The sequence below is a fragment of the Tinamus guttatus genome, unplaced genomic scaffold (genome assembly GCF_059628265.1).
Source record: "Tinamus guttatus ecotype Peru unplaced genomic scaffold, ASM5962826v1 Tinamus_guttatus_pri_ptg000242l, whole genome shotgun sequence".
In the NCBI taxonomy this organism is placed as follows: Eukaryota; Metazoa; Chordata; class Aves; order Tinamiformes; family Tinamidae; genus Tinamus; species Tinamus guttatus.
Window position 1 is genome coordinate 6,015,726 of NW_028288776.1, and position 16,847 is coordinate 6,032,572.

The 16,847-nt window shown below is 43.5% G+C and overlaps 1 protein-coding gene across 2 annotated transcripts in view; it reads left to right on the plus strand.

Annotated features, from left to right (window-relative positions):
- The window catches only part of ST3GAL3 (ST3 beta-galactoside alpha-2,3-sialyltransferase 3), a 169,087-nt gene that overhangs the window by 118,073 nt on the left and 34,167 nt on the right, over positions 1–16,847 (plus strand). For both annotated transcript variants that reach the window (XM_088526104.1, XM_088526105.1), the window contains 2 exons: positions 872–967; positions 4,830–5,016. In XM_088526104.1, coding sequence (XP_088382230.1) covers positions 872–967; positions 4,830–5,016 — 283 coding nt within the window. The remainder of the gene's footprint in view (positions 1–871; positions 968–4,829; positions 5,017–16,847) is intronic.

Here is a 16,847-nt window from a genome sequence, read left to right on the forward strand (position 1 = left end):
CCTGGGACCAGGAAGGCCGCCTAGCCCGGAGATCTGCTCCAAACAACAGATTGTCTTGGACCCTTTCCGAAAAAGGCTCTGCAGACACGTATTCCTTCAGTGAACTACCAGAGATGGAGGCACGTTGCCAGAAGAACCAGCTGCGTTTGGGATTAGATGGCTGGAAAGAAGTCCTCTCTCAGTCTTCAAATCGAAATCACTTTTTAACATCCGCTGCAGAGAGTTTTTGTGACTCACTGTTACACAAGAAACCATTCTCTTTTATTTTCTTTCTGTTTCTTTGTTAATTAAGGTTATTTTTCTTCCCCTTCCTTGCCCATTATGTCTCTGTGTGTTTTCTACTGGATGCAGTGGGAGGAGGAGGTTCCTTTTTCTGTCCATTTAGTGTTCTTCCGTCTCTTGAAGTCTCTTGATAACTGCAGCAATTTTGCACTAACAAGGTGAGCATACGCCAGATAACCTGGCAAGGTCTGTCTGCACTCAGAAAATTGCTTTAGAAAGAGGACTTCCTTCCTTAGCATTTAGTTTATTGTTGTTTCAATGCTAAATGGATAATGAGGAGCTTTAAGTAAACAGATGGGTTTGGTTTGAGCCCATCAGACTCGGGTGTGGGGGGAGAGAAGCTGCCTGTCCTGACAGCTCATCTCATTAAGCCACGCGTGGTGTGAAGTGTTGAAAGAAGTTTATTCCATGTAATGCCCAGGCACGATGGGGTGAGCTGGGGAGCAAGTGTATCTCTGTCTTCCCCTTAATTCTTAGTATTCCAAAAGGTTTCCTGCAATTCTTGGATAGTTACAAACTAACTATAAGCAGGTCTGTATGTTTGAAGTCATATTACAAAAATCACCTCTTCCATGTGTTTCTTCCACAGTCTCAGCTGTCGACGATGTATTATTGTGGGAAATGGTGGAGTACTTGCAAATAAGTCGTTGGGGTTAAAAATTGATGACTATGATGTTGTTGTCAGGTGAGTCTTTGGCATTGCAGTTTTCTTCTCATACTTTTAATTTCCATATCAGAAGGTGTGCTACACAGGCAAAGATTAAGTGTTCACTAGTGATGATAAATATTAGTATGGACATGTTAACTAAGATGGAGGAAAAAACAAAAGCACTCAAACGTTTAAGTTACTGGTGATGACTGTGTTGAAGGGAAAGGGCATTCTTCTCAATCATTTTTCACAACTATTTGGGAATGTCTTATCTCCTATGATCTCGCTTTCACCTCCATTTTGGAGCACATTTTCGAAAAGCTGCCTCCTTAGTGATGCCCTTAGGTGGTGAACCAGTGAAATATAATGCTAGATCTGCCCTCAAATACATCCCCTAGATAGTTCAAGCAAGCACCGTTGATCATACATATGCAGCATTCCTCAGAATTCCAGTTCTCATTTAGGAGAGGAAGAACTGAGCACTGTGCAGCATAGGATCTCGGGAAGCCTCCATGAGTGAAGATACAGTAATGATTAAACACCTCTGTATTGTGCCCTGAATGTCATGAAAGCTTTGCCTCAGTTTCACTGTGAATGATGAAGCTGAATAAAAGAAAGAGATTGGTGTGGAAGTGGAAATGACCGCAGCCAAAGCTTGGACTCTGCTTTCGCTCCAGAGTTGGATTGTTGCCATCTCAGAATCCTGGAAAAACGTGCTGATATGTGAAATCACAGGTCTAGTCATAACTCTTAGTAATAAATCTGTCAAGTGAGGGAGGTGTTCTGGGTGACTGGAGATTAACAAACATAATACCTGTACTAATGGAGAGCGAGAAAGAGAGTGTGTGTAGGAGGGAGGGGGGGGGATGTGATCTAGGGAGTTACAGACCCATTAATCTGACTTGAATAAAATGCAAAGCTTTATAGCAGATTCTGAAACAAGAGTAACAAAATATTATGATGGTAAATGAGAAAAGTGAGGTAAACTGCAGTGCAACTTCATCAAAACTGCTTTGACATAGTCTGAGCTGGTATTTTTCCTTAGTGAGATAACTGATATCATACCAAAGGAAATAAAACTGATTCATCTCTCTGAAATTTAGTCAAGCATGGAATGTGGTAGCAAATGGCAAATTCTTAGCTAAGGTGGAAGAAAGAAGGAATTAGTGCAAGAATTTGAAGTACACAGAAGGTGACATTTAGCTTGGTCTCCTTCTCTTACATTGGGCACCGAGGAGTGAATGGGACACACGCACAGGCAGAATCATCGTCTCGTCTTCTGGCAACGTACGTGAGGTGGGCAGTAATCTGGACAGAAAGACCACGCAGATTCTGCTGTCATTTTTTCCTGTGAGCTGTTCCTTGCTTCACTGTGTCGCTCAGGACGCGGGGGCGACTGTTCGGAACAGGAGAAAGCTTTTACAGCCCTTCTCCCAAGTCATCCCACTGTCAGTTAGTAGCAAAGGGCTCTTCCTAATCACCATAATCTGGTGATTTGCAGTTCTTTGGACCAAGTTAAAATATGTCGAAGTCAGCCAGTTTATAGCCCCTTGTTAGGCTCCAACTGTTCACAAAGTAGCAGGAGAATGGTTTCCATCCATTTGTACTAAGCCACCCACTAAGATTTACATCAGAAGGTCTACAATTTAGATTCTAAATAAAAGCTCAACCCTTTCTCTCCACATTAGTAAATCTAAGTCAGGTTGCAAGCTGAGAGGATAAGAGGGCAACTAAGCACCTGTGCTTGTTGAATGATGGATAAAGGAGTGAAAAGTCAAATGTAAAGGTTAAATGAAGCCAGGTGCTTGTATGTGGGACTGAGGAGATGAGTGGAGACTTCTTCTTAAATGTGTCCACCTGCTTCCTTTAATTTTATGAAGGCTGAGCAAGGGCTCGGCCTTTTGCTGAACCTTTTAGATGGGTTGCACGACTCCTGTGATGTAGGAGGTGAGGTTTTTAAAGGAGAGAGTATAGTACACGCTGGGGACAAAGCAGTGACCTAGGAGTACATGGAGTTTTTCTGCTGCATTGTGCATTGCCATGTAAAGATCACTAATTGCAGCAGCAAATGTGGATCTTGTGGTAATCAGGACAGCTTTGACAATTCTGCACCAGCTTGGAGCAAGTTTGCTCTTTCTTTTTTGTCTTTAACTGGGTATTACGAGACTTGAGTGGAGCCACTGTTTCCAGACGTCCCACTCCTTCCTAGCAGGAGCTACTTGCAGCAATCAGCTCTGACGAGCAGAAATGCCTCCATAGAATAGACTGTACATGGTAAAAACCAGTGTATATCAGAAACTCCTGGTTGGAATGAGGCAGGGATTTGCCTTGCTCCTGATAACCATGTATAGATATATAACCAGCACTCTTTACATTGTACTTAGTTGTATTTCTGTCTGTTTCCAAGAGGGCTGAGTGCTTTTGTAGCTTGTAGGGTCATCTAGCCCTGGAAGATAGTGTCTTGAAATGTAAATTGTGTTTATAGTAAAGATGACCTATGTCTGAATGTGTAGCCCAGAAAAAAAAAGGCCAGTGATCAGACTTGCTAGGAGCACTGGTTTTGGAGGCAGACAGGTATAGGTGCCTTGAAGTTAGGGTATGGTACAAAGTGAGAGGATATAAACTATAGGATAGAGTTTTTTTAAAAAAAGACTTCATCTCCTGAATAAACTGGGGTTGTATTGATTCTTAAATTGCTTTCCATTTACTAGAAATATGTAAGAATTTATTCTCCTTAATTGTGAATAGAATTTCTAATTGTATATTTGGATTTTCTGCTAAAAGGTTTCCCACCTAAAATGCTTACCCAGGCTGGAAAAGACAAATCCAGATCCTCATTAACATTCCTACATGACAAAATTTGCAGTCCATAAGCACTTTCCAGTATATTGAACTATCCCAAGTCAAGAAGACTGCAATAATTCAAGCAGGCAGTGCTGTTCCATCAGGGGCTGCTGTTCGATGTCAGCAAGATTTGTATTCCAAGTTACTTGAAGTTTCCTGAGCTCTGGACTTCTAGTATTGAATAGACTGGCCTACGTGTACAAAGAGGTTCTGAATAACTTTAATGTCATGAAAACCATAATCACTGTTAACACCAGAGCAGTTTGTTTTTTGAAGGCGGAAAAAAAGTTGTCCCTGAGGAGAGTCTTAATAAAAACATGGCTAAACACATAACATTCCCTGGGAAATCAGTGTTCCCAGGGGTAAGGCTCTATTTCTGCCTGAGTGTTTTCAAAGCAGGGTGCAGTTCCGCAGCAGAAACTCAGCGATCTAGAGCCAGGGAGACAGCGGTGCTGCTGGATGTTATCCCAGCTGGGCAGCCCAGCCTCTTCCTTCGCATTGGCACTGCAGGGATGGGCCAGTTTGGGGAATAAAACCACATGAAAAATGTTCCATATTTTGAAAGTTATTCATTTGTTCAGCCCCCTTACAAATCTTTCTGCTAGTAAAGCAAGCAGTGCAAAAGCTGTTTGGGAGTAAGGGCATAAGTCTTCAGTCAGCTTGAATTGCATCCTTGGTTGCAGCACTTCCATGCTCTCATCACAGTCTTGCAGAACTCAGATATCCTGGGAGTGATGGGATGTTAAAATGTTAATCCTTAATCTATGACTTTAACCTAAATTTGTATAGATGCTATTCAATCTCTTTTTCCAAAGCTTCCAACCTGATTTAAATCACAAGGGTGGAAGTGCAGAAGTGGTTTGCATTACATTTGCTCAAATTAAATGGCTTTTATTTAAACTGCTGCCACTTGGTATAAAACTTGATAATTGTTTGCAATGAAAATTCGCAAGATTTCCGTTTGCTCCCATAGCAGCTCCGGGGAGCTCAGGACCGGCAGTGCTGGATCATCAGATGGGAATCCATGACAGTGTCTTCTCTGGTTGCCCTGCAGGCTGAACTCGGCTCCAGTAAAGGGCTTTGAAAAAGATGTGGGTGGCAAGACAACTCTCCGGATCACATATCCTGAAGGTGCAATCCAGAAAATGGAGCAGTATGAGAAGGATTCACTGTTTGTTCTGGCGGGATTCAAATGGCAGGATTTCAAGTGGCTGAAATACATTGTATACAAGGAGAAAGTGGTAAGAACACTCATGTGGCATTATTAAGATAATTTAATTAGAAGTGGTAGGCAGATATCGCAGTTATTTGCCACGTTTTGATCTGAGGAGAATTTCTCTGCATGCCTGCCCCATTTAAAAGAAGGCTCCTTTTACTTCCATGGGCTTCAGTTTTAATAAGGCGTGTTTTAAAAAAGTATCCCTGTAACCTAACATCCTATCGCAGATAAGACTTTCTATTAATGATGATGTAGCATGTGCTACCGAACAGTGCATTTAATTTTGATCTATTTTAAGAATACCTGAAAGGCCCAGCTTTTGCATGGGTCTCACAGGCTCCTAGGGTTCAAGAGCAGAGGAAGGAGAGGGCAGTGGCTAGGGGAGGAACTGGGAGCTGGGGAGAACGGGGCAGGGGCAGAGGAGGGGAGGAGGAGACAGCAACAGGAAGACTGGTTGAAAAGGCTGCAGTCTGCAAACTCTGACCTCCTGAATAGCATAAACCACAATATTTTGTTTAGTTACTGTTTAGTTACTGCCCTGCTGAGTCCCGTGATTTATGCTGGGTGAAATTACCTGTAGGAAAGGTATGATGTCTAATTTAAAAACATTGAAATGGTGAGTCCATCACTTTCCCCCATATAGATATTTTGTCCCACCTTAGTGCCCTTGTGAAGTACTGTGAGGATGTTAGTACTCAGGGTGTTCTGTTTCCCCATACTAAAAACAAGCACGCGGGGCACTCACTGCTTGTCAGTGGATGGTTTGTTGTTTCCTGTTGTCATTAAGTGACTGCTGTTTGGATATAGTACTGTTCTAGAAAACTTACATTTCTGCTTTCAGAGGTTTGTTAATGATTTTGTCAGAATATAAGCAGATAAATAGATTAATGTTTGGTGAATGGGATTTTATGTTTGTGTTTGGAGTCCAAGACAGGAGGTTGGCAGCTCACCACATAGAGAATGAAAACAGTCTACAACTATAATTGTATACGGCTGTTATATAGATGCCCTTAGGGCTTGTACCTTCCTCTTGCCTCACACTGGCACCACCTTCCAATTATTTTCCTGGTATTAGGCAGATAAAGTTACCTTTTAGCCTGTGGGCAAGTGCAAGTGGGCTTTGGTAGCATGAATAATTGACTTTAAGGTTATTTTCTTTGCTGTTTGTGTCGTGTTCCTATTCTTCCTTTTGGGCATGGGAAAGGCCTGTATTTAATATACAAAGGATGTCAGTGCTGTGCAACCTGAATGCAACTGTAGGACCTGCCGGTGTTTGAAGGCAAGGATGGAGTGGTTTACTGCAAAACTAGTTCAGTGCCACCTCATGCTTGCGGTCATGGGAGGCAGTACAAAGAGCGCAGCGTGGTGAGCAAGGACTTTGTTAAAATATGGTAGAAGACAGGGGAGAGCTGCTGCTGTGATCTTACCTGTTGCTCAGCCTTGTAGAGTGCAGAGCTTCTTGCATTGCAGGTTGCTTGTGTGCTTGTAGTTGCTTCCTCAGACTTCTATTCTTTGAAACACTTTTTTTTTCAGTTCTTTTAGGTGATGTTTTCCAGACCTCTTATTAAAGTTACCATTGTGACTGTCTGCATTTGATTCATCTTTTTCTTAAAGAGCAGTGCCCCGAAGTGTACAGCACGCTGTAAATAGAACAGAGCAAAGGTCCACCCTTGTAGTCCCTGTTCTTCACGCATCTGCTGTTGTGTTCGCCGTTTCCACAGCGGCTGAAGGCTGGAGTTGAGCTGTGATCCACTTGGACCTCTCTCTGAGAGCCTGAAGAGCTGCTGCCTCCCCAGCTCTGCACCCTGCGTTTGTGCAGTTGGTCCTTCCTGCCAGAGTGCTTTTCCCTACCAGTTTTTTTCTTCCCAACCATTTCCCCAGTTTGCCAAGTTTCTTTGGTACAATGTTCCAACATACCTGCCATTCTTTCCAGCTTCATGTCCTCTGCAATTTAACAAATATACTTTTTAGTCCAACATCCATGTTGATGATGAAAACATTGAAAAGAATTGGATCCTGGGTAGACCCCAGTGTGATACATCATCTGTTTCTACACTGAATTCACTGATAGTTCCCTCTGGGTAATTTTTTTAGCCGCTTCTGAACTCATGTCATGGTAGTTTCGTTATATGCAAGTTTTTCTCAGCATGTTTGTGAAAGCAGAATGTCACTACTGAATAACTCAAGTACATATCTTGCTTCTACTCTATCATAGTTATTTTCTTGTGGAAATAAATTCTAATGGTTTGGTAATGAAAGTTTGCTATTTTGAGAACTGAAATTATAAATCATCTCCTCCCTTTTTTATTTCTTAAGGCAAGGCACTACTTCTGCCTATTTTTCAATCCTTTGACACCCTACCCAACATGCGTTCCCAAACAAAATCATTACAGATTTTGAGGCTGCTGAACCAGTTCATTAAATACTTCAGGATAAAGTCCAATTGACTGGAAAACATCTGTCTTGTCCTTTCTAGCATGGTCTCTCTCTATTTGAGGCTAAAATTTTATTCCACTGTTGCTGGCTTTAGCTGCAAGCAGGTGGCTAGCACAGCTGCTTTTTCTATTGGAGACTGATGCAAGAAGTGTTGTCTCTTAGCTAGAAGAACTGACCCTGTGGAGAGCTAATAGTGCCATGGGAATAAGCTGTAGGCGTCTGTTTGTTCTGGTAATGAGCATTAGTATTTTTAATCAGTGTGTGGTAAGTTCAAGATGACAAATGCCTGCCCAGTGCTCTCCGTGGAGAGCTTGTTTCTCGGCTGGTTTTCTAGGGCAAAGGGAATTCTTTCCTTTCCCGGATTCCACTGGAGACACTTGTTTGACCTAAAGGCTCTGCCACTGTTGCTTATTCTCTATCTGAGGTTAGGCCCGTCCCTCTGCAAGATGTCATCCCCACTGCAAACCAATTGTCGCAAACAGGAGTCTGACCGCAAAACAGAGATAAGGGAACGGGAAACATCCTGCTAAAGAATGTGACTGCTGTGGAAGTGGATGCATTCCTCAATAAAATAGGCCAAATTCTGCTTTCTGCTATTTCCTTTGCCTTGGAATTTTGATGGCAACTGCATGTGGGTGTCATATAATCATGCCTCGGATATGAGGAGTTTAGATTTCCCTGAGACATCACTTGAACTGAATCTACCTGGACCTGCTTGCTTGGAGATTCTCTGCTGAATACTGCGATCCTTGCTCAGTCTGCTCTCGAGTAAGTGAAATCAAAGGGAATTTATCTGAGAAGGAGTAAATGAAAGACGAGTGGCTATTTATTGCTAGGGTCAGTGGTCAGATAAGCTTATTCTCTGTGCAGCTGAGAGGGATTTGCTCTGTGTTATGTTAGTATTTTGGCAACACTTGCACACTGAGGAAGGGATAAGTACTTTGCTCTATAGGGAGAGGAAGATTTTCAGGAGACATGATAAAGAAAGAAAAACAGTAAGGCAGAGGATTTGGTGTGTTATGCTCAGCAGGGTGAAACAGCCTCATGGAGATCTGTATGATCTTGGGTGACTTGCGAGGTGCTGTGCACGGAAAGAGGAGCACTGGACATTATACCAAAGAAAAAGTAAGGGCTCAGCTGCTTTCTATTCCACGCTGGAATAGGAATATCTGGAGGGGAGGGGAAAAAAAAAAAAAACAAAAAACAAACAAGTTGAGAGAGATTAAGCTAGGAAAAGGGCAAATTGGGTAAATATGCTGGATCAGTATCAGAATAACGGTGGCCTCTCTCGCAGCATTCTGGATGCTCTGGCACTTGAATTTGCCAGATAGGTACTAAGTTGGGGCAGTAATGTATCACTGAAGTGTATAGCCCTGTATATAAGAAGAAAAACGTGAATGGGCACAGGTGCCTAAAACCCTAGATATCTGATTTTGATCACTGAGAGGTATTAGAACAAACTGAAGGAGAAAATAAATGCATGTGTTGCAGGTCAATAGCTTGGCAGTGCTGACTTGCAGTCATTGCTGTGAGATCTGCTGATATTTCCAGGCATCCCTCCTCTGCTTGTTAGGACAGCCCTAGCTGTGGAGTACTCGTGGACAGTCGCTCAGAACGTTATCCACTCTCTGGAACTGTTTTATCCAAGATACATTGTCCACATGTCGTGATCCACCCTGCTTTTCTGAAGTAAAGGGATGAACTGAAAAGCACCAGTTATGCAAACCCATTAGTACCAAATGGCAGCAGTGCCGATTGCAGGGTGGCTCTTTGCGCATCGTGAGTGAATTACGGGGAACGCTTTTGTTTGCTTGGGGCTCGCTTCCCTGAACATCTGGCACACGGTGGCAAAGCAGCCAAGTGAGGGCAAAGGTTTCACTAGAAATTGGCAGCTCCCAAGCTTCCTTCTCATGTGGTAATGAGCCTGACGCCGCTTCCAGCCCAAATCGCTGCAGCCTTTGCCAGAAAGGAGTCACTTGTGCAGTAAGTGCCTGCGGCACCTTGAAGCTCTCTTTGATAGTGAAAATCATAGAAGCGAGTGAGCACCTGCCTGCAAGGAAGGCCAAGTTCAGCTGTCTGTCCCTTGCAGGGGCATGCTCAGAGCGTGCACACAGCACTGATGCCATCTGAATAGGAGCCGTCCCCCAAGCAGATGTTGAGGCTTAAGCAATGGCCAGGCCATAAGGCCTCCTTCCTTCTTCCAGCATGTGGCTGTTTTCCGCTGGGGATTCCAAGCAGGTCGTGGTTATACAAGTGCATCTTTCTCTTTGAACTGAGTATTTCTCTGCAATTCTAACCTAGGACCGCTGCTGCCAGGTTCTATTTTGTGGCCTTATTTGATAACTACATTTCTATGTAAGCAGCTTCCCTCCAGTCTTGCTAGGCTATGTGGTAGAGTACATTTTTGCCTTGATGGGCCTGCCTTACTCTGCTAGAGCCAAGGCCTTGGTGCTGCCACAGCCCTCATTGCCTTCCGAGCTCTTACTTAGGGGTCCTCTTCTCTCAGGTAACGGCTTTGACAGGCTATGTGATTGCTAGGGCAGACTGTGGACTTCACAGCCTCATAGTCTGCTTGTCTGTGGGCTGTTCACAACCGTGAGAAAAACTATGAGAAGCCACTGTGCTCCTATCAGCTTGAGGAGAATAGTGAGGCCGTGTTCTGCTCCTTATCATCCAGCTCCGAGTAAAGCTTCATCCACACGCACATATTTGTGGCTGGCCTAGGGGCCGAGTGCAGCCTTTGAGTAAATCTTTTCTCTGGGCCTGGCCTGCGGAGGGGGAACATGCTATTTCCAACACTGTCACTTGCTGTGGGTGACAAATGGAGTGCAGGTGCCAGCACACAGCAGTTTCATTCCAGTCTGCTTCTAGATTGCAAATTTCCTTTCTTTCCCTTTTCTCCTCCCACAGGCTTGTTTAAAAAGCGCTTTGTATATTGTTGGTCCTTTCAGCTTTGAAAGGCCTGTGAGGAAAACTCATTAGCCGTTTTCTGTGGAGCTGTAAACTCAGCACTAGCTGCCTTAATGCATTATAAATGTGAAGTTTGGTTACAGATTTGTAGCCTGATCCTGTGCAGAGACATCTCTCCAGCCCATCCGCTACAGGTACCTGTGGGTAGACATTGCCTGATGTCCTCCTGCTCTCCTCACACCTCAATGGAAGGGAACAGGAGCTGGACTTGCTGCTCCACGATAAATGAGAGGATGTTTTTGATGTGGGAAGCGAACTTACGGGTGGTTGTATTTCGTTCACAAATACGAGTTTTCCCCTAGTTCACTACTCACCCCCTCGGGGCTGAGCTCCAGGAAGGCATGGCAGTGAGTAAGGCAGCCCGCTTGCCGAGCGGGCCTGATGAGGCTTGCGCGGGCAGAGGCAGGAGGGCCTGTTCGGTGGCAATAGCCCTGTGGTCACCACGGGTAGCAGGAAAGGCCGTTTCCGCCCATGGAGCGTGGGTAGAAACATGAGTGTGGCAGTGGCGAGAGGAGACAACACCTTCTCGCATGACCGGGACGGTTCCGCGCCTAATGCAGAGCAGCCGAACTGTTACTAAATGCTGCCGCAAAGAAAATGCCTTGTGATAAAGTTAAAATTTAAGGTGGCTTCTTCTGGCTCTTACCAAATGGTTTATGCTATATTCCCTCGGCAAAGAGTGGATGGGATTTGGTTTGCCTTTTGGCGATGACTCCTGGGACAGTGCTGATTTTTTCCGGGTTTTGTAGCCTGGTCTCTCTCTGGCTGTGCTAAAGGCTAGTGGAGATACCTGAGGGGTTGTTCTCACCCAGACAGGACCTCCCCCACTGCCAGCCAGTGATGTACATGGGTGAGAATGGACCAAGAGATCCAAGGATAGTATTTAGAAAAATAATCTGCCTTTGTGACTGGTCTAAGAGTTCAGAGCCCTTCCCAGAAGAGAGAAGCTTGAACATTGATGCACTGCAGGAGAAAGTGAACCTAGTTTCTCTCCAGAGATAGTCAAAAGACAAACAGGAAGATCTGTAGTCGTGATGCACAAAATCTTGTCCCTGCTGGCTGGAAGAGGGAAAGCCTAGTTGTGTAGAGTATAACTTTTAATGCACTTTCGGGTACCACTGTGGTGAGGACCATACGGGAACTTCAGCAGATTAATGACCTAGTTTATAACATGGGCCTTGGAGGAGACTTCCTGGCCAGATTCCCAAAGTAAGGTTATTGGTATGGAAAATTCAGGCTGGAGCTTGCCCTTCATACATACCTGCATGCAACAGTATAATAAGATTAGGCAGGTCACTACATAGCTGAGAGTTGTTCCCACCCAAACATGCTCGGTCTGTCTGGAAGTACACTGTCAACCTTGAGCTGGTGGCAAGGGCTGCTCTGATGCTGTTGTAGTGTGCTTGTGCACCACTTAATACTATCCGATTTATGCATTCTGCACAATAAAATTGTATCCATCTGGAATGGGTAGTCATCATGTTCACAAGTCTCTAGTCATGTCCAGAACCTAGAACTTCTGAGGCAGCTGAAGCCAAAAAAAAAAAAAAAAACTGGGTGAAAAATCCCAGGTATCAAAGGTTTGAAAAATGTTTGCATTTGCAAGAACAGAATTGTTGATGACCCCAACTTTAGACAGGTCCTCTTTAAAATATAAACCAAAATTAACTTGGTGCTCTCACCTTTCTAGCTATGTCCACAGTATGTATTACTTTTTTTTTCCTCTCTTATTTTTGTTTTGTTTGCTTACCACTGCCTAATTCACTTTTTCACACACTCTTCTTCCTATTATAAGATAAGAAACATTTATTTATGCTAGTTTCTGGTAGTCCTTAAAGAACGCTTATTCCATACCTGCCAAGAGAGCATCCTCTCTATTTCTGGCTCAGTAATCCTAACTGTTATATGAAAATCCTAAAGCTCCAGTGATATTTTGCTCCTCTCTAGTTCTTCTTCCTTAACATCATTTTTAAATGAAGTGATCAAAGCTGGAATTTCCTTCTGAAGAGACTGAATCATTGCTCAACGAGGGCATCTTTTCTGGAATCGCCTCCCCATCCTGCTTTGTCCAAAGACAATTTCTGTTTTAGAAATGTCCTCTTATCTCTTCCTTTTCTTCTGCCATCCAACTGATAATTATCATCCTCTTCCAGATTTTGGATCATTCCCTCCTTCTCCACCCATGATTCAGCTAAAGTCAAAAAAAGAGGGATAATTGTCCTCTAATTTAGCGTTGCAGGTTTTCACATCTCTTCTTTTGAAAAAACAGCATGAACAAAGGCCAACTGAAGAGCAAGTGCAGCTGTCTTGGGGGGGGGGAAAAAAAAAAAAAAAAAAAGCATCCAGAGGTACTTATGTTGCGTTTCCCACCTGGGCAGGCAATGGTAAGATTTTGACATCAATATTATGCAAATCCTGGTAGGCGCATTTCAAGGTCACAGCACATGTAACTGGTAGCGGAATTGATCAAAAGTAGGCTCAGAATATTCAAGGCAATGTGGAGGAATTTGCTACAAATCTGATGCTGATCTTGATGAAACACTAAGTCTGTAAACAGCAAAACTAATGAAACTTGTTTGCCTATGGATTTGCAACCTTCTCTCTTGCACTTTCCTGTTGTACTGTGATACTCTCAGATTTCCCTTACAAATTCCCTTACAAACACCTTATAAATACCCAGTATCCTTTATCCTCTCTTGGATCTCTAACAGTTGATTGGGTCCATGCTGGCTGCTGTATAGGTGGGCGTATATCCAGTGCCATATACCCAGTGAACAACTAATTGCAGAGTTTGTGCTGCGCCGTCTCCTCCAAGCCACATACACAAATGTGGGTGCTCTCTTCCATTCGGACGTACCCCGCTTTACCACCAGCTCAGCCCGTGCCTGCTGGGGATATTGTGTTACCCACATACACAGCGGATGTGCGTCTGTACTGGAGCAATGTTTTGTGAGTCCAGTACAGAGGAAAAGCCAGGGATCATCAACAGCAGTGAAACTGAGACATCACCCAGAGAGCATAACCCATTCGTGCAAGTGGAGTAAAGATGTCCTGTGCTAACACTTTGGTAAAGAACTACAAGAATCGTTTGGAGTCTGCAAAGCCTCTGTTAGTCTAAGAGATTGAGTTCGATTTATTTAGCTTATGTATGAGATTTTTAGGAGATTTACTGATAGTCTCTCTTTATCTACCTAGGGAGAACATTTTCTTTTTCTCCTAAGACTTTTTAATTTAGGAAACGAAAGTATATCTGAAGCAAGGCATACAGCCAAAAGAAGGCAGTACGTTTATATCGGGATAATTAATTCTTGCTACATCTACCCTACAGGCTTGATAAATTTGCTCTTACTTGAAGTCTTAAAGTGAGGGCAGGGTATCTTGGTAAAGTTGCGTTCAAGCTGTGTGTAAGTGAAGGTCTGTCGGGAGGAGCCGCTGCTGGCACGAGCGCTCCTGCTGCTTGGGCAGTGCAGGATGGCAGGAGCAGCTCTGCTGGACCTCTGAGCTCTACTGGCATGAAAGAGCAGAGTGTCTTGGGCTAGGAGCTGGAGCCAGATAAAATCAGCTTGGAAAGATATGATTTCCTGGGGGTCCGAGTTTATAGTACTGCTATGATGCATCTTTGGAGGTATGACCTGAGCGACTACTGCGACGTCCAAGGTGGCTGCAGTCCCATGCCTGGGAGCTTCTGCTGCCTGTGAGTACCCAGCTTTGCCTTGCAGGCTTGAGTTTCCTTCTGGTCCTGGCTTGTGCCTGTGGGAATCCCTGGCTTTGCTCTCTATGCCCTATCTGCTGACTGTAAGGAGCAGGATAGCACGCCAGTAATGCCCTCGCCAGGGTAAGTCACTAAAACAGTTGTTTGCTTCATCCAATTGCCTGCAGGGATCAGAGCAAAACTTTCACTTCCTGATGAGCAATCTGCAAAATTGGTTTCCATATCCTGCAGGAGCAGCCTCCAGCATAACAAAATTCCCCAGTAGAGCACTTGAGAAAGGATTGCAACACTACAGGATGCTGCGCCTTCACCCCTGTGCAGCGTGCAGGCTCACGGAAGAGGGAAAGAACTTCAGTTTGATTTTGTAAATAAAATCACATGCTTTCTATCAGCGGCTGAAACGAGGTTCCCTTTCACGGCTCCAGGAATTTTGCTATCTGCATGAGTTTTCTTTTAAAACAAAAAAAAAAAAAAAAAGAGGGGGGGTCTGAACAGTAAATATTTATCCAAGATGTGTGGTTGTTAATATGATCCAGTCTTCAGTCATTTTGAGTGGTGTCACGATGACAGATGTTAACTCAGAAAGGAATAGATTGGACGATTTATGCCCAAAACACATGTGTTCCTTGGCGGGCTCCGTGGATAACTTGCATAGTTAGGGCTGCGTGAGCAATTTGTAAGGTTTTCTCTGCCTCGAAGCCCCGAGGGCTCTGGGACATGGGGTTGATCTATGTTTCCAGTTTGCTGCAATAAACACTGAGGTAACTAAATGCCCTGTCTGCTTTTATCTTCCTAAATTTATCTCCCCTGTGCTGCAGTGGTGCTTGGTGCTTCTGGTTGCTCTCTAGGAGAACGGAGCTTCCTTCTGCAGAAGGAGAAGGCCCCTCCTGCGTATGCGGGGCTGTGGTTCCCTAAATTCCCAGGGGCTCTCTAAATCCAGCTTCTCCTCTCCTTAACCTGCACAGTTAAAGAATGCAAACTCTTGCCTTGACAACTGAAGTGAAAATAAACCTATCGGCGTGAAGGTAGATGGCAGGAGAGAGCGAGCTCTGCGACACCTTGTGTTTGGGGTAATATTTTGATTCTTACAGTTGTGAAATTACGGAACATGTCATAGGGTGTCTCTTCTTAGCTTGGGCTAAATTTGTAAAAGGGTTAATATGTTCTTTGTTGATTTTTTTAATCAGAGACCTAAAAATGGGGGAAAATGGCCAAGCTTTCAGATGTACGAGCTTTTCTCTAAATCCACTCACAAGTTACTTTTTACTGGTTCTTCAGTTATGTTCTGGCCATGTTCAGTGAAATGAGCTTCACCCACCAGTGCCAAGGACAGAAAATACAGAGTTTATCCCAGCCAATCGGCACTTTGGCTGTTTGGAAAAACTCTCAAATGTAAATGTTCAGTTTGGATCACAGTTTATTTAAATTCTCATCTCAAAAATATTAAATAACATGACTAAAAACTATTCTTTTGTGAAAGACCTATTATTAATGTGAATCCAGAAAATAAAGTAGGGGAAGGAACTTTCTGGCATTTGCCCAACCTCTTGTTTTGTTTTTTTGCTTTTCCCTCCAAAAGGATGTTGAATAATTTGTGTATGATCTATATGAATGCTGAGCAAATACACAAATTATTTGGCTCTCATTTCAGTAGAGATGCCAAAATAGAAGACAGCTTTTTGAGTATATGTCGTAAAAGCAATGCATATATTTTCTTAGAGAGTTACTTCAAGATTCCTTCGGAAAGCAATGAGGGTCTTTAGGCCATAATTCTTATTGTTGTGACCTTTTAGCTTTTTTCTGTTGTGATGTGCCAAAAGTTTAGTCTAAATATGTGTTGTTTAATGAGATGTTTATGTTCAAACTCATGATCCAGCTCAGCTCCTGCAGAAGCTTTCCTGATGGATGTCCTCAAGCGCCCTGGGATACCCCTATAGCTTCACTGAGACCGTGCAGCATTTGTTGTTATTTTCTAACATACTGTTCAAAGTGCAGCAGGTAGCTGGGCTTAGTGTGGGGATCTCCTTATGTTTTCTGTTCTAAGCAACTGGGAGAATGGTTCTGTGATTTTATTTCTCTTGACCCCTTTGAGCTGCAATTGTCCACGCCACATGTTTGGCTCAGCTGGATATTTGGAAAATTTGGCTAACATAACTGAAGTATCTCTCAGGTCAAGGTTAGAGAAATGCCCTGTTTTCTCCTTGTTTAAAAACAACACCAATAACAAAAAGGTTTGTACCCCTTTTGTTGTAATGCTCTAGTACTTGGGGGTGGTGGCTGCATTACCATTGCGGGCTGCTGGGTCTGCTGCTGCTCCAGTGAAATCCCATGGCCTAGAGCTGGTAGGACTGTGCCCTGGGTTTAATTATTCAATTTGATAGAGTTTTTGTTGGGTTCATTTTTTAACATATTAAATTACACTTTAAAACTTTATTTAAAAAGCCTTATGGTTGGTAAAATCAAGCCATCAGGAGTTAGAAAAAGCCAAAAGTTAAGATTGCCTTTTCATCAGTAAGTCATCTCTCTTGTGCTGTTGTTATCCTTAATTGCATAATTACGTCCTGGCTCTTTTGGAGCACTGCAGTCTACCCAGCGGAGAGGGGAGACCAAGATTTAGTCTGGTTTCTGTAATGGAAGTAGTTTTGCCTTTGTGTGAGTAGTTGCAGAAGCAAAAGAATGGGCAGTAAATGTGAGAGGGGAGAAGCGATGGCCTCCTAATTACAGACATTGAGGAT